Here is a 23,691-nt window from a genome sequence, read left to right on the forward strand (position 1 = left end):
AATTGTTCCCAGTCACCATTATTTTCCACATTGTCCATATTCCTGCTCCCCTCCACACCGTCCACATGTCACCTTGGCATGACACACACTAGCAATGTGCCCAGAGTGTTGGCACTTGAAACAAGGTAAGGTCTGACTTAAAAACTTAAAAAGCATAAAACATGACTTTTTCCTGGGAGGACTTCCTGGACACTCCGAACTTTGATTGATATTGATATTGTTTTGGGGATGTTAAAAAGAAAAACAACCATAAAAAATGTTGAAAACACAATAAAGGGAGTTTTTTTTTTAATCCACAAATGTAAGTTTGTAAAAACAAAACCATATTTCCTTCACACAAACAATTCAGTCATTCTCTGTCACTTTTATATTGCATAAAGGTCTGGGGACATACATATAAAACAATCACAACACAATCATCATATTACAAAAAAGTAATATAATTAATAAAATGGATGAATAGAGACCCAACAAATGATTCATAAAGTCACATTTCAAAACTGTATAAAAGACAACTGTTCAAATGATGTATAAAGTAAATAATAATATGCTTCCTGAAGTGGTCCAGAAGATGTTTCAGATGTGAACCAGTACATATGTATATCATATAAAGGTGATAATCTATGGGATTATTAACAATTGGAAATAACATTATGTAACACTTCAATATTTCAAACACGTATAAAAACAATATTATGAATAAGTCTAAAATTGTATTATGAATATATACACACATACAATGTTTATTGTGTGTAAAAAAATGTATTGTAGTGTTTACTCTCACCTTTTCAGTCAAACTGTTCCGTTAATTTTTTTAATAAAAGTACACAATGTTGCATATTAATGCATGTATTTGACTGAAAAAAGCATTAATATAAAATATCTCAGCAATAAATATAGAAACAATTTAAAGGCCTACCGAAATGAGATTTTTTTATTTAAACGGGGATAGCATGCCATTTTCTATGTGTCATACTTGATCATTTCGCGTTATTGCCATATTTTGGCTGAAAGGATTTAGTAGAGAACATCGATGATAAAGTTCGCCACTTTTGGTACTTCCTGAAAAAGCCTCGCCTTTGCCGGAAGTTGCAGACGATGACGTCACATGTTGATGGCTACTCACATATTCACATTGATTCTAATGGGAGCCTTCAACAAAAAGTGCTATTCGGACCGAGAAAACGACAATTTCCCCATTAATTTGAGCAAGGATGAAAGATTCGTGTTTGAGGATATTGATAGCGACGGACTAGAAAAAAAATAAAATAAAGAATAACAAATTTAAAAAACGCGATAGCATTGGGACATATTCCGATGTTTTTAAATAGAATAGAATAGAATAGAATAGAATAGAGTTTTATTGTCATTATTGCAATGAACAGGTTCAAAGAACAACGAAAATGGAGCAGCTCCTCCTAAGGTGCATATACAATATGGTAATATAAATAGTAAAAAAAAAAAAGATAGAGATGACAGATGTATATGTATATGTATATGTATCCACACAGATGCATATCTGCATGCATATGAATACATGTACACACATACATAAAACATTATTGCACATTGTAGTCCGAAAAAATAGAAAAACATTTAAACATGACACATGAGGACATGATGGACATATTGTGCTCACTCAGTGCCTGTTTAATGCTACTATGGCTCTTGGGTAAAAGCTGTTCTGGGCGGTCATAAAGACCGCCCAGAAGTTAAGTTAAAGACATTCACTAGGATAATTCTGGGAAATCCCTCATCTTTCTATTGTGTTGCTAGTGTTTTAGTGAGTTTGATATATAGTCGGAGGTGTGTGTCCACGGCCGGGTGTTGACACCAATGTCTCAGGGGAGTCAACGGCAGCTATGGACAGCACAAGCTCAGCTTTTCTCCGGTAAGAACTGTCTTTTTAACCACAATTTTCTCACCGAAACCTGCTGGTTAACATTCGGTAGGATCCATGTCTGCTTGACCGCGCTCTGATCTAGAGTAAATTTTCACCTCCGGGAATTTTAAACAAGGAAACACCGTGTGTTAGTGTGGCTAAAGGCTAAAACTTCCCAACTCCATCTTTCTACTTTGACTTATGCAATATTAATTGAACAAATTGCAAAAGATTCAGCAACACAGATCTCCAAAATACTGTGTAATTATGCCGTTAAAGCAGACGACTTTTAGCTGTGTGTGTGTGTGTAGTGCTCACACTTCCTAAAACCCTGTGACGTCATGCGTACACGTCATCATTACATGACGTTTCTAAGACGAAACTCCCGGGAAATTTAAATTTGTAATTTAGTAAACTTAAAAAGCCGTATTGGCATGTGTTGCAATGTTAATATTTCATCATTGATATATAAACTATCAGACTGTGTGGTGGCTAGTAGTGGGTCTCAGTAGGCCTTTAAAAAGGTTGTTACACAAACAACAATGTCACACATGTTATATGTGCTGATGTTGTTAGAAAGTCAAAATGACAGTCTTGACCGTTTATTTCAAATCCTGCAGTTTCATTTGCTGCTGCTGTTCTCACCAGCACACTTGTGTTTCTTACACTGCTACTTAGAAGACAATCTTTCACCACACACACTGCAACTCAACACTTTCTCTCATGTGTGTGTTCTCATGTGTCTTTCAAGCTTTGATCGTTCCCCAAAGCTTCTGTTGCAGATTGAACAAGAAAAAGGTTTTTCACCAGTGTGTATTCTCTTGTGTCTTTTCAAAGTTGGACTGTCTGTAAAACCTTTACCACAGCTTGAACAAGAAAAAGGTTTTTCACCGGTGTGTGTTCTCTTGTGTACATTCAAATTATGACTTTGTGTAAAACCTTTACCACAGACTACACAGGAAAAAGGTTTTTCACCAGTGTGTTTTCTCATGTGTACTTTCAAATCTCGACTTTGTACAAAATATTGGCTACAGATTGAACAGGAATGTGATTTTTCACCAGTGTGTGTTCTCATGTGTCTTTTCAAATGTTGACTTTGTGTAAAACCTTTACCACAGATTGAACAGATATAAGGTTTTTCACCACGGTGCAATCTCATGTGTCTTTTTAAACTCCAACTTTGTGTAAAACCTTCACCACATATTGAACAGATAAAGGGTTTTTCTCCAGTGTGTTTTCTCATGTGTCTTTTCAGACGACTTTGGTATTTAAAAGTTTTGTGACAGTGAGAACATGTGAAGTGAGTGTTGTCAGTGTGACATGTTGCATCATCTTTAGAGTCTTCATCATCAGTGTCAGGAGAGTGTGACGTTGTGTCCTCACTATCTGATAGTGGAGCTAAGAGCTTGTCTGCTTGTGATCCTCCACAGTGGTCTCCATCAGCTTCTGTTGTCATGTGTTGTGTTGAGCTGCTGCTTGGAGGCTCCCCCCCTCCCCTCTCCTCACTTTCACCTTTCACCTCATCATCTTCACTCTTCACAGGGACACCAGTCACTGGGAACTCCTCCAACCATTTAGGCTGACTGATGCCCTCTTCCTCCTCTTCCTCTTTAATGTGTGGCGGCTCTCGGTCCTCCTTTTCCTCTTTTAAGTAGAGGGTCAGTGGGTCCTCCTCTTCATTTTTAATGTGAGGGGTCAGCAGGTTCTCTTGCGCCTTAAAGTTAGGGGTCAGTGGGTCCTCCTCTTCCTTTTTGATGTGTAAGATCAGTGGGTCCTCCGCTTGACCTTTAATGTGAAAGGTCAGTTTAAAACGATGGGTCTGTGGCTTCTCGTCTTCTTCTTTAATGTGGGGCGGCTGTGGCTCCTGTCCTCCCTCTTTGATGTGTTGGGAATGTGGTACCTCTTCTTCCTCGTGTATGTGGGGGGACTGTGGTTCCTCCTGCTGGTCATGGGGTAGATGTTCCTCATCGAGGTCTGTGGGACAGGAGAAAACAAACATTCTTTAGAAAAGTCCAGCTTTGCTCAGTCACATGAGACATTGTCCTGCACCAACATATGATCTCACAATCTCATCAGTTTCCCCTCACAGCAGTCAGGGTACTTCCAGCTGACACATGAAGAAAACTTTCAGGGGAATGCTTTCCCAGGCCAAAGTTCAATCCACCTTAATCATATAAAAACATCCTAAAAGTAATTCCTGCAATCCTTAATGGTAGACGCCATACATAAAAGTGTGCTGTTCTCCCTCTGAATAAGTCATACACACACAGGAAATAATGTACCACATGCCAGCCTCCACACAGTAGTACTAGTGATGAGCTCCCCCTGCTGGTGGACAATAATATGTGATTTTCACATTCATCTTTAGAGACATGTCTGCTCTAAAAAAAAGCATGAGCACAGTCAACATGCTGACCAAAAAAGATATCTGTTTTGCTTTCATTTTAGATAGTGCTGCCACAGTTAAACTGGGAAGAAGCAATCAGCTTACGTTACGGACTACTCCTTCAAAAGACAACTTGTTCACCTTATTATTAATAATAATAAAGGATTAGATTAATTTAGTGCATTTCCAATACACTCAAATTGCGTTAGTGAGAACTGAGAAGGCATCATTCATGCAGTCCACACATTCAATATGGTAAGCTACATTTAATTATGATAATAATAAGTAGATGAGAGTACCCCGCCTTCCGACTGATTGTAGTTGAGATAGGCACAATCGCCCCCTGCTACCCCAAAGGGAATAAGCGGTACAAAATGGATGGATGGAAGTAGATGAGGCAATTGTTCAAGGAATTGCATGTGAATACCCCAATGCTGAAATTGAACTGAAATGCTTACAGAATGTAGTATGAATTTAAGAATAGTTTGAATGATGAAAAGGGGTTAAATGTTGAAGAGTTTGAATTTCCAGGAAAACCAGAATTTGGTTTGGAACTTGGGAAAGTGTTGGTTTGAATGTCCAGGATGAGTGGAATGAGTTGATGTTAAAATGGTTTGAATAGGTTGAAAAATGTGGGGATTGTTCAACTTGGACAAATGTCACTGCGGTGGGTGTACGCATGTGTGGAAGGTACGTAGACACAGAAAACTCCCCCACAAGCATGTTTGTGTGACTGACAGAAATTTTTAAAGTCAATGTCCAGAAGTATTAGAACATTAGTCAATCAATCAAACAAGCGGTCAATGAACTTTGCAGTCATGGATACACTGTGTGTTTATTCTCTCCGGCTGCGGCTCTCAAACTGCACACAAAATGTCTTCTTTTGTTCGTTTGGTCCGAAAACGTAAAAAAGCGCAGCCTCAATACTGGAGGCCCAAACGTCTCCACTCCAACACGCATGAGCAGCTAACTTGGCTAACATTAGCAGGTCTGGTGATGCACCACACGTGACCTACGGTGGCCTAGGATGGACAAACCAGACAATTCTCACAAGACCACAACTTTTTTTCTCTCACCTTTCCAAAGTAATAATCCAATCAATAATCACTGGACTCAACAAAAAAATAAGGCATATTATTTCAACAATGACTTACGGAGTCACAGAATTGGCTAATATAACAAAATCTGCTGTTCCCTGCAGAATATCAGGGAAATTGACATAAATGTAAGAGAAATGTTGTCATTGAATGAATGAATGGTTTATTTTGAGCCATGCAAACAAAACAAGAGAATGACATAAAATACAAAAGAAATATATAGATACATTATTTTTACACCTACATTGAAAACAATACATGTGACTAATCTTTTGTAGATGTCAAGATTGGCTCAAAAGGGAGTGGGAAGAAGTCAACTTATTAGGTCCCACCCCTATACATATACAATATATAATACATTAATATATATAATATAATTCAATTCAGTGGTTGCTGCTATATATTGTCTATATAAAATACATTTAATTCACACACACTTACATATATACATATGTACACACACATATGTACACAACACACACATATATACAATTTATATATATACATAAATATATACATATATATATATACACACATACATACACATAATCACATACATACACACATGCATATACCCAAAATACACACACACACACACAATTCAATGTATTCCTCTTGTTGATACTAATTCATATAGTTTAACTAGTTGGGTGATGTCATAGAAGTAATAATAATAATGATAATATCAACAATGACTAAACAATTATAATATCGATAATGATAACAATAATAATAATATGAACCATATCAATAGCAATGACAATAAATGATGACAGTAATACATATAAAATAATGAAGATGATGATGATAATAACAACAACAACAATAATAACAATAATCATTATTAGCCATTAGTCGTTGTGAGGAGAAGCAACATTTTTTAGGGAAAATAATATGTTCTGGACCACTCATTCATCCTCTAAACACGCAACTGTCCCGTCCTTGAGGCGGTCATTCCAAATAGCGACTAAACTATGAAGCTAAAGCTAGCAAGGAAAATCCATTACCCACAACACATCTCATCTGCTTGTGTTGTTGTGAACGACATCATCCATGTAGGAATAATGTAGAAAAAGGACAGCATCAAGCTGGGAACAGCAGCACACTTCCTCCTTCACAATAATAGGTCTGACTGCGCTAACAAAAAAAGGCTTCAAAAAAAGCACCTTACAAAAGCATAATGAACTTATTGATGCATTTACACAATTATTATGCTTTGACCCAATGTACGGGTCTAAATTGTCCAAAGATGTATTGCACAAATAAATGTAAAAGATTCTGCATTTACTGAACAAACATTTTATACATTTATTTATAAATGATAAATGGGTTGTATTTGTATAGCGCTTTTCTACCTTCAAGGTACTCAAAGCGCTTTGACACTACTTCCACATTCACACACACATTCACACTCTGATGGAGGGAGCTGGCATGCAAGGCGCTAACCAGCACCCATCAGGAGCAAGGGTGAAGTGTCTGGCTCAGGACACAACAGACGTGACGAGGTTGGTACTAGGTGGGGATTGAACCAGGGACCCTCGGGTTACGCACGGCCACTCTCCCACTGCGCCACGACGTCCCATTTATGTTTGACACAAAAAGCACATACTGAAATGGTAACAAAATAAGTGTAAAAGGTAAAAAAAAGCTGACTAAAAAAATAAAAAATAAAACTTAATTGTTTTTTTATATTGCCATTGCTATTTAAATGTATTTGTACTATTATTTTACTTGTTGTGGTTTATTCGTTACTAACTAATATCCACTTTTTTAAACTATAGTTAAAGTTGAGTTTTGGTGGTAAAGTAAATACTGGTGTTTTTAAATTATCTTTAATTGGTGTAATTAATCATGATTACAATATCAATCAAAATTATTATTATTTAAGCCATAATGGTCCAGCCCTGACTGTGCCCTTTTTAAACAACAGAGGTTGTAAAACCATCTATTCTACATGTTTCATTAACTCAAGTTTATCTTTCATGCATCTGAAGGATATAAATATCATTCTATGTAGCGCTCGAATTTTACTGCGGCACCTCGGCAAAATCTGCTACCCTTGTCATTTGCTGTAATGCCCCAATAATTGACTACAATTCGCGGCAAGAACATGCCGTGACTGCCCTTGACTTTTTAACTTGTTAATGGAGGACCGATGTAACAGTGAACGGTATAATGATAATTTGCGATAATTCCCGACGGTTAGTAATACCGTTTAATTTTTTTATAATGACCAAAAAAACTTCATTTATTAATGCATTGTTGGCAACACAGACAGGCGCATGTGCACTAGCGTGGTTTGGCTGGATAATAATAATAATGATATTAATGCATTGTTGGCAACACAGACAGGTGCATGTGCACTAGCGTGGTTTGGCTGGATAATAATAATAATGATATTAATGCATTGTTGGCAACACAGACAGGCACATGTGCACTAGCGTGGTTTGGCTGGATAATAATAATAATGATATTAATGCATTGTTGGCAACACAGACAGGCACATGTGCACTAGCGTGGTTTGGCTGGATAATAATAATAATGATATTAATGCATTGTTGGCAACACAGACAGGCACATGTGCACTAGCGTGGTTTGGCTGGATAATAATAATAATGATATTAATGCATTTTTGGCAACACAGACAGGCACATGTGCACTAGCGTGGTTTGGCTGGATAATAATAATAATGATATTAATGCATTGTTGGCAACACAGACAGGCACATGTGCACTAGCGTGGTTTGGCTGGATAATAATAATAATGATATTAATGCATTTTTGGCAACACAGACAGGCACATGTGCACTAGCGTGGTTTGGCTGGATAATAATAATAATGCATTGTTGGCAACACAGACAGGCACATGTGCACTAGCGTGGTTTGGCTGGATAATAATAATAATGATATCAATGCATTGTTGGCAACACAGACAGGCACATGTGCACTAGCGTGGTTTGGCTGGATAATAATAATAATGATATTAATGCATTGTTGGCAACACAGACAGGCACATGTGCACTAGCGTGGTTTGGCTGGATAATAATAATAATGATATTAATGCATTGTTGGCAACACAGACAGGCGCATGTGCACTAGCGTGGTTTGGCTGGATAATAATAATAATGATATTAATGCATTGTTGGCAACACAGACAGGCACATGTGCACTAGCGTGGTTTGGCTGGATAATAATAATAATGATATTAATGCATTTTTGGCAACACAGACAGGCACATGTGCACTAGCGTGGTTTGGCTGGATAATAATAATAATGCATTGTTGGCAACACAGACAGGCACATGTGCACTAGCAAGGTTTGGCTGGATAATAATAATAATGATATTAATGCATTGTTGGCAACACAGACAGGCGCATGTGCACTAGCGTGGTTTGGCTGGATAATAATAATAATGCATTGTTGGCAACACAGACAGGCACATGTGCACTAGCGTGGTTTGGCTGGATAATAATAATAATGATATTAATGCATTGTTGGCAACACAGTCAGGCGCATGTGCACTAGCGTGGTTTGGCTGGATAATAATAATAATGCATTGTTGGCAACACAGACAGGCACATGTGCACTAGCGTGGTTTGGCTGGATAATAATAATAATGATATTAATGCATTGTTGGCAACACAGTCAGGCGCATGTGCACTAGCGTGGTTTGGCTGGATAATAATAATAATGATATTAATGCATTGTTGGCAACACAGTCAGGCGCATGTGCACTAGCGTGGTTTGGCTGGATAATAATAATAATGATATTAATGCATTGTTGGCAACACAGACAGGCGCATGTGCACTAGCGTGGTTTGGCTGGATAATAATAATAATGATATTAATGCATTGTTGGCAACACAGTCAGGCGCATGTGCACTAGCGTGGTTTGGCTGGATAATAATAATAATGCATTGTTGGCAACACAGACAGGCACATGTGCACTAGCGTGGTTTGGCTGGATAATAATAATAATGATATTAATGCATTGTTGGCAACACAGACAGGCACATGTGCACTAGCGTGGTTTGGCTGGATAATAATAATAATGATATTAATGCATTGTTGGCAACACAGTCAGGCGCATGTGCACTAGCGTGGTTTGGCTGGATAATAATAATAATGCATTGTTGGCAACACAGACAGGCACATGTGCACTAGCGTGGTTTGGCTGGATAATAATAATAATGATATTAATGCATTGTTGGCAACACAGTCAGGCGCATGTGCACTAGCGTGGTTTGGCTGGATAATAATAATAATGCATTGTTGGCAACACAGACAGGCACATGTGCACTAGCGTGGTTTGGCTGGATAATAATAATAATGATATTAATGCATTGTTGGCAACACAGACAGGCACATGTGCACTAGCGTGGTTTGGCTGGATAATAATAATAATGATATTAATGCATTGTTGGCAACACAGTCAGGCGCATGTGCACTAGCGTGGTTTGGCTGGATAATAATAATAATGCATTGTTGGCAACACAGACAGGCACATGTGCACTAGCGTGGTTTGGCTGGATAATAATAATAATGATATTAATGCATTGTTGGCAACACAGTCAGGCGCATGTGCACTAGCGTGGTTTGGCTGGATAATAATAATAATGCATTGTTGGCAACACAGACAGGCACATGTGCACTAGCGTGGTTTGGCTGGATAATAGTAATAATGATATTAATGCATTGTTGGCAACACAGTCAGGCGCATGTGCACTAGCGTGGTTTGGCTGGATAATAATAATAATGCATTGTTGGCAACACAGACAGGCACATGTGCACTAGCGTGGTTTGGCTGGATAATAATAATAATGATATTAATGCATTGTTGGCAACACAGTCAGGCGCATGTGCACTAGCGTGGTTTGGCTGGATAATAATAATAATGCATTGTTGGCAACACAGACAGGCACATGTGCACTAGCGTGGTTTGGCTGGATAATAATAATAATGATATTAATGGATTGTTGGCAACACAGACAGGCACATGTGCACTAGCGTGGTTTGGCTGGATAATAATAATAATGATATTAATGCATTGTTGGCAACACAGACAGGCACATGTGCACTAGCGTGGTTTGGCTGGATAATAATAATAATGATATTAATGCATTGTTGGCAACACAGACAGGTGCATGTGCACTAGCGTGGTTTGGCTGGATAATAATAATAATGATATTAATGGATTGTTGGCAACACAGACAGGCACATGTGCACTAGCGTGGTTTGGCTGGATAATAATAATAATGATATTAATGCATTGTTGGCAACACAGACAGGCACATGTGCACTAGCGTGGTTTGGCTGGATAATAATAATAATGATATTAATGCATTGTTGGCAACACAGACAGGTGCATGTGCACTAGCGTGGTTTGGCTGGATAATAATAATAATGATATGAATGCATTGTTGGCAACACAGACAGGCACATGTGCACTAGCGTGGTTTGGCTGGATAATAATAATAATGATATTAATGCATTGTTGGCAACACAGTCAGGCGCATGTGCACTAGCGTGGTTTGGCTGGATAATAATAATAATGCATTGTTGGCAACACAGACAGGCACATGTGCACTAGCGTGGTTTGGCTGGATAATAATAATAATGATATTAATGCATTGTTGGCAACACAGACAGGCACATGTGCACTAGCGTGGTTTGGCTGGATAATAATAATAATGATATTAATGCATTGTTGGCAACACAGTCAGGCGCATGTGCACTAGCGTGGTTTGGCTGGATAATAATAATAATGCATTGTTGGCAACACAGACAGGCACATGTGCACTAGCGTGGTTTGGCTGGATAATAATAATAATGATATTAATGCATTGTTGGCAACACAGTCAGGCGCATGTGCACTAGCGTGGTTTGGCTGGATAATAATAATAATGCATTGTTGGCAACACAGACAGGCACATGTGCACTAGCGTGGTTTGGCTGGATAATAGTAATAATGATATTAATGCATTGTTGGCAACACAGTCAGGCGCATGTGCACTAGCGTGGTTTGGCTGGATAATAATAATAATGCATTGTTGGCAACACAGACAGGCACATGTGCACTAGCGTGGTTTGGCTGGATAATAATAATAATGATATTAATGCATTGTTGGCAACACAGTCAGGCGCATGTGCACTAGCGTGGTTTGGCTGGATAATAATAATAATGCATTGTTGGCAACACAGACAGGCACATGTGCACTAGCGTGGTTTGGCTGGATAATAATAATAATGATATTAATGGATTGTTGGCAACACAGACAGGCACATGTGCACTAGCGTGGTTTGGCTGGATAATAATAATAATGATATTAATGCATTGTTGGCAACACAGACAGGCACATGTGCACTAGCGTGGTTTGGCTGGATAATAATAATAATGATATTAATGCATTGTTGGCAACACAGACAGGTGCATGTGCACTAGCGTGGTTTGGCTGGATAATAATAATAATGATATTAATGGATTGTTGGCAACACAGACAGGCACATGTGCACTAGCGTGGTTTGGCTGGATAATAATAATAATGATATTAATGCATTGTTGGCAACACAGACAGGCACATGTGCACTAGCGTGGTTTGGCTGGATAATAATAATAATGATATTAATGCATTGTTGGCAACACAGACAGGCACATGTGCACTAGCGTGGTTTGGCTGGATAATAATAATAATGATATTAATGCATTGTTGGCAACACAGACAGGTGCATGTGCACTAGCGTGGTTTGGCTGGATAATAATAATAATGATATTAATGCATTGTTGGCAACACAGACAGGTGCATGTGCACTAGCGTGGTTTGGCTGGATAATAAAAGGCGGACCAACGACACAGACTTTGCTGCGGAGATTTCCCCTCGGAGTAAACGGAGCCCAGCGCTTGGTTTAACTTCATTTTCCCTCACTTCCCGCCGTGCATTTAAAGAACACTGCTGTGTTTGGATGGAGACAGGTGTGGACAATATTGGAGACACTTGTCCCCACACTAAAAGTATACAGCGAAGGAGAAAACTATTTGATGTTTTGCAGCAGGTGATGTGTTGTGAACGTTGTTACAACTTTTTTAGAAAGTCTTTACTTTGTTTACTGGGATGTTCACTCCTTTATTTAATTGTATCAATGGTCAAATAACATCAATGCTAGCTCAGATGTTTTGTCATCTCATTGAATTGAACTCAGGTAGTGAAGATTGTTTATTTGATGTGTGAGGTATCACAGTTTTTTTATTTGTTGTTGGCCAAACTGTTGTACTGAAACACTTGGGAGGTGTTGGAGAAGAACAAAGCTTGTTTATCAGACTTCATCTTCATTAACCAAACTGCTTTGTGTTTTATTTTGATATCAAAATGTAAATACCAGGTTTTGTTTACATTACTTGTGGTTTTTTTCATGTCACTTCAAAAATCATTCTTGTCACATCATTTTTTTAATGTGTTATTGTGTGTAGTTAATTTCTATACGACATACTTCTGCTCAAACTCAATTAATCTGTCCTACTACATCATTTATATGATGTACATCATTTTAAAAAACAAAGAGAAAAAGTCTCTGTATCAAAAGGCATCATGAAGTGACAAAAAGCTGGCAAGTCCATGTTATTAAAGAATAATAATATTTTAAACTAATAATTGTCTATAAATATATGGATAACGTTTATCTATAGTCATTTTATTAGACATTACAAATGACATGATGGTATTACGTTCACACCCCAACAATGCTTTACCTAACAATCATCAATCATGGTTTCAATGTTGATAACAATAATCTTAATTATTACTTTGGCTGTAATTGGCAGCCCTAGATCTCATACATGAACACTAATATATATATACACACTATGTTGATAAAAGTATTTGGCCACCTGCCTTTACTCACATATGAACTTGAAGTGGCATCCCATAGAATTGTCCAAAATGTTTGGGTATCCTGAAGCATTCAAAGTTCCTTTCACTGGAACTAAGGGGCCAAGCCCAACTCCTGAAAAACAATCTCACACCATAATTCCTCCTCCACCAAATTTAACACTCGGCACAAAGCAGTCCAAAATGTAGCATTGTCCTTGCAACCTCCAAAGCCAGACTTGTCCATCAGATTGCCAGATGGAAAAGCGTGACTCATCAGTCCAGAGAAGGCATCGCCACTGCTCTATAGTCCAGTGGCGACATGCTTTACACCACTGTATCTGACAGTGACACTTACTCAGTGGCCCAGAGGGTAGAGTGTCCGCCCTGAGATCGGTAGGTTGTGAGTTCAAACCCCGGCCGAGTCATACCAAAGACTATAGAAAAAAATGAGACCCATTACCTCCCTGCTTGGCACTCAGGATTAAGGCTTGGAATTGGGGGTTAAATCACCAAAAATGATTCCCGGGCGTGACACCGCTGGTGCCCACTGCTCCCCTCACCTCCCAGGAGGTGATCAAGGGTGATGGGTCAAATGCAGAGAATAATTTTGCTACACCTAATGTGTGTGTGAATCATTGGTACTTTAACTTTATCTTTTAACTTTGCATTGGACTAGGTGACGTATGGCGTAGATGCAGCTGCTTGGCCATGGTAACCTATTCCATGAAGCTCTCTGCGTACTGTACGTGGGCTAATTGGAAGGTCACACGACGTTTGGAGCTCTGTAGCAACTGACTGTGCAGAAAGTCTTTGCTCTACGCGCTCCAGCATCCGCTGACCCTTCTCTGTCAGTTTACGTGGCCTACCACTTGGTGGCTGACTTGCTGTTGCTCCCAAACTATTCACTTTTCTTATAATAAAGTTGACTTTGGAAAATTTAGGAGTGAGGAAATTTCATGACTGGATTTGTTGCACAGGTGGCCTCCTATGACATTTCCATGCTGGAAATCAATGAGAGTGGCCATTCTTTCACAAACGTTTGTAGAATCAGTCACCATGCCTAAGTGCTTGATTTTAGGACATCCGATTATCATAATTTCGTATGGGTGGCCAAATACTTTTGGCAAATTATCAAATATCCTGCCTTGAAAGAAAATAACGTTTGCCTTGGTGCCCTAAATATGAGCCCTCCTTTAAGGCAACACTTGTCTTGACCTTAAAAAGTAAACATTTGAGGCCTGTCTATGATGTGCCTTTTTCCCATCCATCCATTTTCTACCGCTTGTCCTTTTTGGGATCATAGGGGGGCAGAAGGTGGGGTTCACCCTGGAAAATTCCATAAAACCTTTACACTATTTATTTAAATTGTATCCTAATTAAAGATGTTTCCTCCAGTTTGTGGTTAATATAAGTAATATTTCCAAAGGATATGCATTTTTACAGCATGTTTTAAAGAGATAGCATTTAAAAAATGACTTCTGGGTATATTATATTGATCAAATAATTCTTATTAGTGAGCTGAATAGAGGCGCTCTCATTGACTCCATTGTTAGAATTAGGATAGTTAAGATTTTGCTAACGTTTGTTTACGACTTAGAATGCATAAAATATAAAAACATCATTGTCTTACATATGGATTGTGAATGACAGGCAAAATTAAAAAAAAAATCAGATCCCCTTTGATAATGTTTCTACATCCTGTGAACGGGCTGATGCTGTCGTGAACGTGAGAAAATAAATACTTGTCAGGAAAATGCAAGTATCAGCAAAAATGGCTGACAAACTTTTTAAAACCTGGTTAGAGATTGTTGTTAGTAAACCCAGCGAGGCATGTGAATGTTGTAATATCCATCCATTTCCTCCCCCTTATTCCCTTTTGGGGTCGCGCCTATCTCAGCTACAATCGGGCGGAAGGCGGGGTACACCCTGGACAAGTCGCCACCTCATCGCAGGGCCAACACAGATAGACAGACAACATTCACACTCACATTCACACACTAGGGACCATTTAGTGTTGCCAATCAACCTATCCCCAGGCAAACTCCACACAGAAAGATCCCGAGCCTGGATTTGAACCCAAGACTGCAGGACCTTCGTATTGTGAGGCAGACCCACCGTGAAGCCATGTTGTAATATGATGTCAGAATTAGCTTTATTATTACGGGGGCCATCCACGGCCCTAACGCTTGTTCCACCACTGACAGTTTATTGTACAAATGGAAATATATGAAACTTATTTCTAAGGGTAGTTAAATTCGACAGAACACCGACAACCACGTGGTTGCAAGACCACGTTGCAAGTAGCAGACGGAATGCATCATCCTCACAAGACAACACAACTTCTTATAAAAAATATATTAAAAAATATAGTGTTAATAATGAAATGTAAAGTTAATAAAGATGTGAGAGTAAGAAGTCAACAAACCTGTTCTGTGTAACACAACTTGAGGCTCCTTGAAAACAGCGTCCAGTAGTTGATGTTGTCGCTCCTTCTCCTCTTTTGTTGGACAAAGTTCCTCCTCATACTTTGCTATCATTCTTTCACACATTTTCACACAATCACAACACTTTACTCTCACACTTGATCTCTACTTAGCGACGTGTTGATCAAATGTGCGTCTCTTTGTTAGCAGCTAACAAGCTAAGCTAACTAGCGAGCTAAGCTAACTAACAAGCAAAGACAGCACGAGAAGCGGCACAGAGCTTCTAGCGCATCGAGACCACTTTATCCTTAAAGAAAGAATCACAGATGTGTTTTATGCGCCGTAAATAGACTTAAATAGACTGACTTATTAGCGTCCTGCACACTTGACGTTACAAGGCAGTACTGCTCTGTTCTGCTGGCTTCCGTCTACACCGGAAGCTGGGAATGACGTCACAGCCGAGCGGACGAAGAGGTAGCTCTATATAAGATATTGCCTGCTGTCACTGTTAGCATGCTTTTCTTTTACGTAATATTTATTTCCAACACTACAAATATTTCTTCAACGGCAGCAGTTAGTCGCTGATCCACCAACGCTCTCAACATTTGTAATGTAGACATTTTCACACAATCACAACACTTTACTCTCACACTTGATCTCTACTTAGCGATGTGTTGATAACTTCTGTGTCTGCTGTTAGCAGCTAACAAGCTAAGCTAACTAGCGAGCTAAGCTAACTACCAAGCAAAGATAGCAGGAGAAGCGGCATGGAGACCACTTTATCCTCGACTAAACAATAGTGATGGGTCCGGCAACACAGATGCATCGGCTCATGCGTCGAGCTCGTAGAGCGAAACCTTGTGTCGGTGTGCGTGACGCCTTTCGAAAGTCACGTGACCAATCATGAGCCCTTTTGGTCACGTGACCGATAGGCGAACTGTGTCGCACTGGCACCTGCGCGCCAAACTGTGTTTAGAAGGAAGTGCATCTGTCAAGGAGATGCTGCTGCCAACTTCTGTCCTTGTTTTTTTGGGTGTGTCATTTATCGTCGTCGGAGATCATTTCCGCCGTCTGGGAATATTTTGATCATATATCGGAAAAAAAGGTATTTGTGTTCATTTTCTTGTCGTTTCATTAAGTCTCCACTGGAGACTCTCCGGTATTGTCCCGCCCACACAACCATCCTATGAATGACATTAAAACACAATCATAATTGATTTCTCAGGTAGCTGAGTTGGTAGAGTGAAGGACTATAAATGTTCATATTGATTCACTTAGGGCGGTTGTTCGAGTCCAGCTCGGCCCCACTTACTTTTTACCATGAATTGCTTAACATGGACCCCGATTTAAACAAGTTGAAAAACTTATTGGGGTGTTACTATTTAGTGGTAAATGGTACGGAATATGTACTGAACTGTGCAATCTACTAATAAATAAAAGTTTCAATCAATCAATCAACAGTGCGTATTCAGAGCGCATGTTAAAACAAAATCCCAGTCCACAAGTAGATAGATAGATAGATAGATAGATAGATAGATAGATAGATAGATAGATAGATAGATAGATAGATAGATGGATAGACAGATAGATAGTACTTTATTGATTCCTTCAGGAGAGTTCCTTCAGTAAAATTAAAATTCCAGCAGCAGTGTACAGAGTTGAGATCAATTTAAATAAAAGTAAAAAGTAAATAATGGGGGTTTAAAAGGAAACAAAAAAGAGAAATATTACAATGAGAATAAAAACTAAAAAGCAACAATGGGAATAACAATATAACAGTAAAATAAGAATATAACAAGACAAAGTAGGCAGTAGTGACCATGTTATGAAAACGTATTGCACTGTTATTGTTTTGCATCCCCTGTCATCCTAGTACCCCCCCGTCCCCCGTCCCAGAGAGGAGTTGTACAGTCTAATGGCGTGTGGGACAAAGGAGTTCTTGAGTCTATTAGTCCTGATGTTGAACAGGCTCCTCTGGCTGCTGATAACACTATGCAGAGGGTGACTGGCATCATCCAGGATGCTCACTAGTTTGTCAACAGTCCTCTTCTCTGCCACCATCACCAGTGAGTCCAGTTTCATTCCGATTGTAGAACCGGCCCGCCTGATCAGTTTCTCCAGGGTGGAGCTGTCCTTCTTAGATGTACTGCCCCCCCCCAGTATCCTCATTCACAACACGTTCTCTTACATTTCCTTGTTATGATACATGTGCATACCATTTAGTGGTCAATTGTACGGAATACTGAACTGTGCAATCTACTAATAAAAGTTTCAATCAATCAATCATGTTCACATTATTTATTGACTGTATCTAAAAAAGATAAAAATATAGTTTGATTTAAATGAAGATATGAAATAATCCTAAATGAAATACAATGACTTGGGTTATATTATTGTATGTACTAGGTCATAAAATCAGTGTCAGTTGAGTCGGTCCATAGGTTGCCTGTAGGAATTTTTACTGTCCAGCAGATGTCATTATTTAGTGACACAGTATTGACACTGTATCAATACAGTTTTGCAATGTGTCCAAACGATACATGAAGCCTCATCAACCCATCACTACTTATTAGCGTCCTGCTCACGTCTTTCTCAGTCCATGTGCTTTCACGACAGTTGGCACACTTGACGTTACAAAGCAGTACTGCTCTGTTCTGCTGCCTTCCTTTTTTTTTTTTTTTATGTTTATTTATACATTTCAACAATTAAAAACAGTAAGCCGAACAACAATATAAAACATTATAAAACATTATGAAAACAGTACAAAACAGCGCCAGGGGGTTGTAAATTCAAAATAACAAAAATAGAATACAAACAAATATATATATATATATATATATATATATATATATATATATATATATATATATATATATATATATATATATATATAATAAACAAAGTGCAAAGCCATAGGTTCATTCAGATTCATTAAATAACTTAAATTTGGAACACAGCATCATCGTTTTCACAGCTTTTTTGTTGTTAGAGGTAGAGATTGTTTTAATTTAAAGTTCAAAATCTTTTTTAAAGGCACAAAAGATAGGTCGGGTATTGAGAAACTTACATTTATGAATATAAAACTTAGCCAATAAAATAATGAGGTTGCAAAGGTAGAATTCCTTTTAAATTTTTTGTTCATAAAGTGTAAAACCAAAAATCACATATTTAAAGCAAAGCACAAATTTGTCATAAATATTGTCCAGGATGAAGCGACAGATGCCTGCCATAGTGATGGAGTGTTTTCACAAGTATAAAACAAGTGGTTAACAGTCTCTGGGTGCATGTTACATAACATCAATGTCCTTCTTCTATCTAACCATTACAGTCTTTACAGGGTAATAACCAGGAATGATTTTAAATGATATCTCTTTGACTTTGTTGGGAAGTAAATACCTGTTAGGAAGGGACCACAATTTTTTGATCCAACAGATGTCATTTACAACATTATTCCAGAGGGAAATGACATAGGAGACAGACACACAATCATTTTGGAATAAGCTGAGGATTTTTCTGTTATTTTTTTGATCAAAGCAAAGTTTCCCCACAGGAGTGTCAAGTGGATCATTCACTATTTTTACAGCAGAAAGAGGAGGTGTGTAACACCTGTTGGAATGTACAACATAATAACACCTGTTGGAATGTACAACATAATAACACCTGTTGGAATGTACAACATAACAACACCTGTTGGAATGTACAACATAATAACACCTGTTGGAATGTACAACATAATAACACCTGTTGGAATGTACAACATAATAACACCTGTTGGAATGTACAACATAATAACACCTGTTGGAATGTACAACATAATAACACCTGTTGGAATGTACAACATAACAACACCTGTTGGAATGTACAACATAATAACACCTGTTGGAATGTACAACATAACAACACCTGTTGGAATGTACAACATAATAACACCTGTTGGAATGTACAACATAACAACACCTGTTGGAATGTACAACATTACAACACCTGTTGGAATGTAAAACATAACAACACCTGTTGGAATGTACAACATAATAACACCTGTTGGAATGTACAACATAATAACACCTGTTGGAATGTACAACATAACAACACCTGTTGGAATGTACAACATAACAACACCTGTTGGAATGTACAACATAATAACACCTGTTGGAATGTACAACATAACAACACCTGTTGGAATGTACAACATAATAACACCTGTTGGAATGTACAACATAACAACACCTGTTGGAATGTACAACATAACAACACCTGTTGGAATGTACAACATAACAACACCTGTTGGAATGTACAACATAACAACACCTGTTGCAATGTACAACATAACAACACCTGTTGGAATGTACAACATAATAACACCTGTTGGAATGTACAACATAATAACACCTGTTGGAATGTACAACATAATAACACCTGTTGGAATGTACAACATAATAACACCTGTTGGAATGTACAACATAATAACACCTGTTGGAATGTACAACATAACAACACCTGTTGGAATGTACAACATAATAACACCTGTTGGAATGTACAACATAATAACACCTGTTGGAATGTACAACATAACAACACCTGTTGGAATGTACAACATAATAACACCTGTTGGAATGTACAACATAACAACACCTGTTGGAATGTACAACATTACAACACCTGTTGGAATGTAAAACATAACAACACCTGTTGGAATGTACAACATAATAACACCTGTTGGAATGTACAACATAATAACACCTGTTGGAATGTACAACATAACAACACCTGTTGGAATGTACAACATAACAACACCTGTTGGAATGTACAACATAATAACACCTGTTGGAATGTACAACATAACAACACCTGTTGGAATGTACAACATAATAACACCTGTTGGAATGTACAACATAACAACACCTGTTGGAATGTACAACATAACAACACCTGTTGGAATGTACAACATAACAACACCTGTTGGAATGTACAACATAACAACACCTGTTGGAATGTACAACATAATAACACCTGTTGGAATGTACAACATAATAACAGGTGTTGGAATGTACAACATAATAACACCTGTTGGAATGTACAACATAACAACACCTGTTGGAATGTACAACATAATAACACCTGTTGGAATGTACAACATAACAACACCTGTTGGAATGTACAACATAACAACACCTGTTGGAATGTACAACATAATAACACCTGTTGGAATGTACAACATAATAACACCTGTTGGAATGTACAACATAACAACACCTGTTGGAATGTACAACATAATAACACCTGTTGGAATGTAAAACATAATAACACCTGTTGGAATGTACAACATAATAACACCTGTTGGAATGTACAACATAATAACAGGTGTTGCAATGTACAACATAATAACAGGTGTTGCAATGTACAACATAATAACAGGTGTTGCAATGTACAACATAATAACACCTGTTGGAATGTACAACATAACAACACCTGTTGGAATGTACAACATAACAACACCTGTTGGAATGTACAACATAACAACACCTGTTGGAATGTACAACATAACAACACCTGTTGGAATGTACAACATAACAACACCTGTTGGAATGTACAACATAATAACACCTGTTGGAATGTACAACATAACAACACCTGTTGGAATGGACAACATAATAACACCTGTTGGAATGTACAACATAATAACACCTGTTGGAATGTACAACATAACAACACCTGTTGGAATGTACAACATAATAACACCTATTGGAATGTACAACATAATAACACCTGTTGGAATGTACAACATAATAACACCTGTTGGAATGTACAACATAACAACACCTGTTGGAATGTACAACATAATAACAGGTGTTGGAATGTACAACATAACAACACCTGTTGGAATGTACAACATAATAACAGGTGTTGCAATGTACAACATAATAACACCTGTTGGAATGTACAACATAATAACACCTGTTGGAATGTACAACATAATAACACCTGTTGGAATGTACAACATAATAACACCTGTTGGAATGTACAACATAATAACACCTGTTGGAATGTACAACATAATAACATTTGTTGGAATGTACAACATAATAACAGGTGTTGGAATGTACAATATAATAACACCTGTTGGAATGTACAACATAACAACACCTGTTGGAATGTACAACATAATAACAGGTGTTGGAATGTACAACATAACAACACCTGTTGGAATGTACAACATAATAACAGGTGTTGGAATGTACAACATAACAACACCTGTTGGAATGTACAACATAATAACAGGTGTTGCAATGTACAACATAATAACAGGTGTTGCAATGTACAACATAATAACACCTGTTGGAATGTACAACATAATAACATTTGTTGGAATGTACAACATAATAACAGGTGTTGGAATGTACAACATAATAACAGGTGTTGGAATGTACAACATAATAACACCTGTTGGAATGTACAACATAATAACAGGTGTTGGAATGTACAACATAATAACAGGTGTTGGAATGTACAACATAATAACACCTGTTGGAATGTACAACATAATAACACCTGTTGGAATGTACAACATAATAACACCTGTTGGAATGTACAACATAATAACACCTGTTGGAATGTACAACATAATAACAGGTGTTGGAATGTACAACATAATAACAGGTGTTGGAATGTACAACATAATAACACCTGTTGGAATGTACAACATAATAACAGGTGTTGGAATGTACAACATAATAACAGGTGTTGGAATGTACAACATAATAACACCTGTTGGAATGTACAACATAATAACAGGTGTTGGAATGTACAACATAACAACACCTGTTGGAATGTACAACATAACAACACCTGTTGGAATGTACAACATAATAACACCTGTTGGAATGTACAACATAATAACACCTGTTGGAATGTACAACATAACAACACCTGTTGGAATGGACAACATAATAACACCTGTTGGAATGTACAACATAATAACACCTGTTGGAATGTACAACATAACAACACCTGTTGGAATGTACAACATAATAACACCTGTTGGAATGTACAACATAATAACACCTGTTGGAATGTACAACATAATAACACCTGTTGGAATGTACAACATAACAACACCTGTTGGAATGTACAACATAATAACAGGTGTTGGAATGTACAACATAACAACACCTGTTGGAATGTACAACATAATAACAGGTGTTGCAATGTACAACATAATAACACCTGTTGGAATGTACAACATAATAACACCTGTTGGAATGTACAACATAATAACACCTGTTGGAATGTACAACATAACAACACCTGTTGGAATGTACAACATAATAACACCTGTTGGAATGTACAACATAATAACAGGTGTTGGAATGTACAATATAATAACACCTGTTGGAATGTACAACATAACAACACCTGTTGGAATGTACAACATAATAACAGGTGTTGGAATGTACAACATAACAACACCTGTTAGAATGTACAACATAATAACAGGTGTTGGAATGTACAACATAACAACACCTGTTGGAATGTACAACATAATAACAGGTGTTGCAATGTACAACATAATAACAGGTGTTGCAATGTACAACATAATAACACCTGTTGGAATGTACAACATAACAACACCTGTTGGAATGTACAACATAATAACATTTGTTGGAATGTACAACATAATAACAGGTGTTGGAATGTACAACATAATAACAGGTGTTGGAATGTACAACATAATAACACCTGTTGGAATGTACAACATAATAACAGGTGTTGGAATGTACAACATAATAACAGGTGTTGGAATGTACAACATAATAACAGGTGTTGGAATGTACAACATAATAACACCTGTTGGAATGTACAACATAATAACACCTGTTGGAATGTACAACATAATAACACCTGTTGGAATGTACAACATAATAACAGGTGTTGGAATGTACAACATAATAACAGGTGTTGGAATGTACAACATAATAACACCTGTTGGAATGTACAACATAATAACAGGTGTTGGAATGTACAACATAATAACAGGTGTT

The 23,691-nt window shown here is 37.7% G+C and overlaps 1 protein-coding gene across 1 annotated transcript; it reads right to left on the reverse strand.

The window, feature by feature from the left end:
- LOC133539230 (oocyte zinc finger protein XlCOF8.4-like) lies at window positions 1-16,540 on the reverse strand. The gene is made up of 2 exons (XM_061881406.1): window positions 15,655-16,540; window positions 1-3,856 (listed from the first exon to the last, which is right to left on the reverse strand). The coding sequence occupies exons 1-2, from the start codon at window positions 15,776-15,778 to the stop codon at window positions 2,604-2,606; spliced, it is 1,377 nt and encodes a 458-aa protein (XP_061737390.1). The 5' UTR covers window positions 15,779-16,540; the 3' UTR covers window positions 1-2,603.
- Window positions 16,541-23,691: the final 7,151 nt, after the last annotated feature.

Source organism: Nerophis ophidion, linkage group LG20 (genome assembly GCF_033978795.1).
Source record: "Nerophis ophidion isolate RoL-2023_Sa linkage group LG20, RoL_Noph_v1.0, whole genome shotgun sequence".
Taxonomy (NCBI): Eukaryota; Metazoa; Chordata; class Actinopteri; order Syngnathiformes; family Syngnathidae; genus Nerophis; species Nerophis ophidion.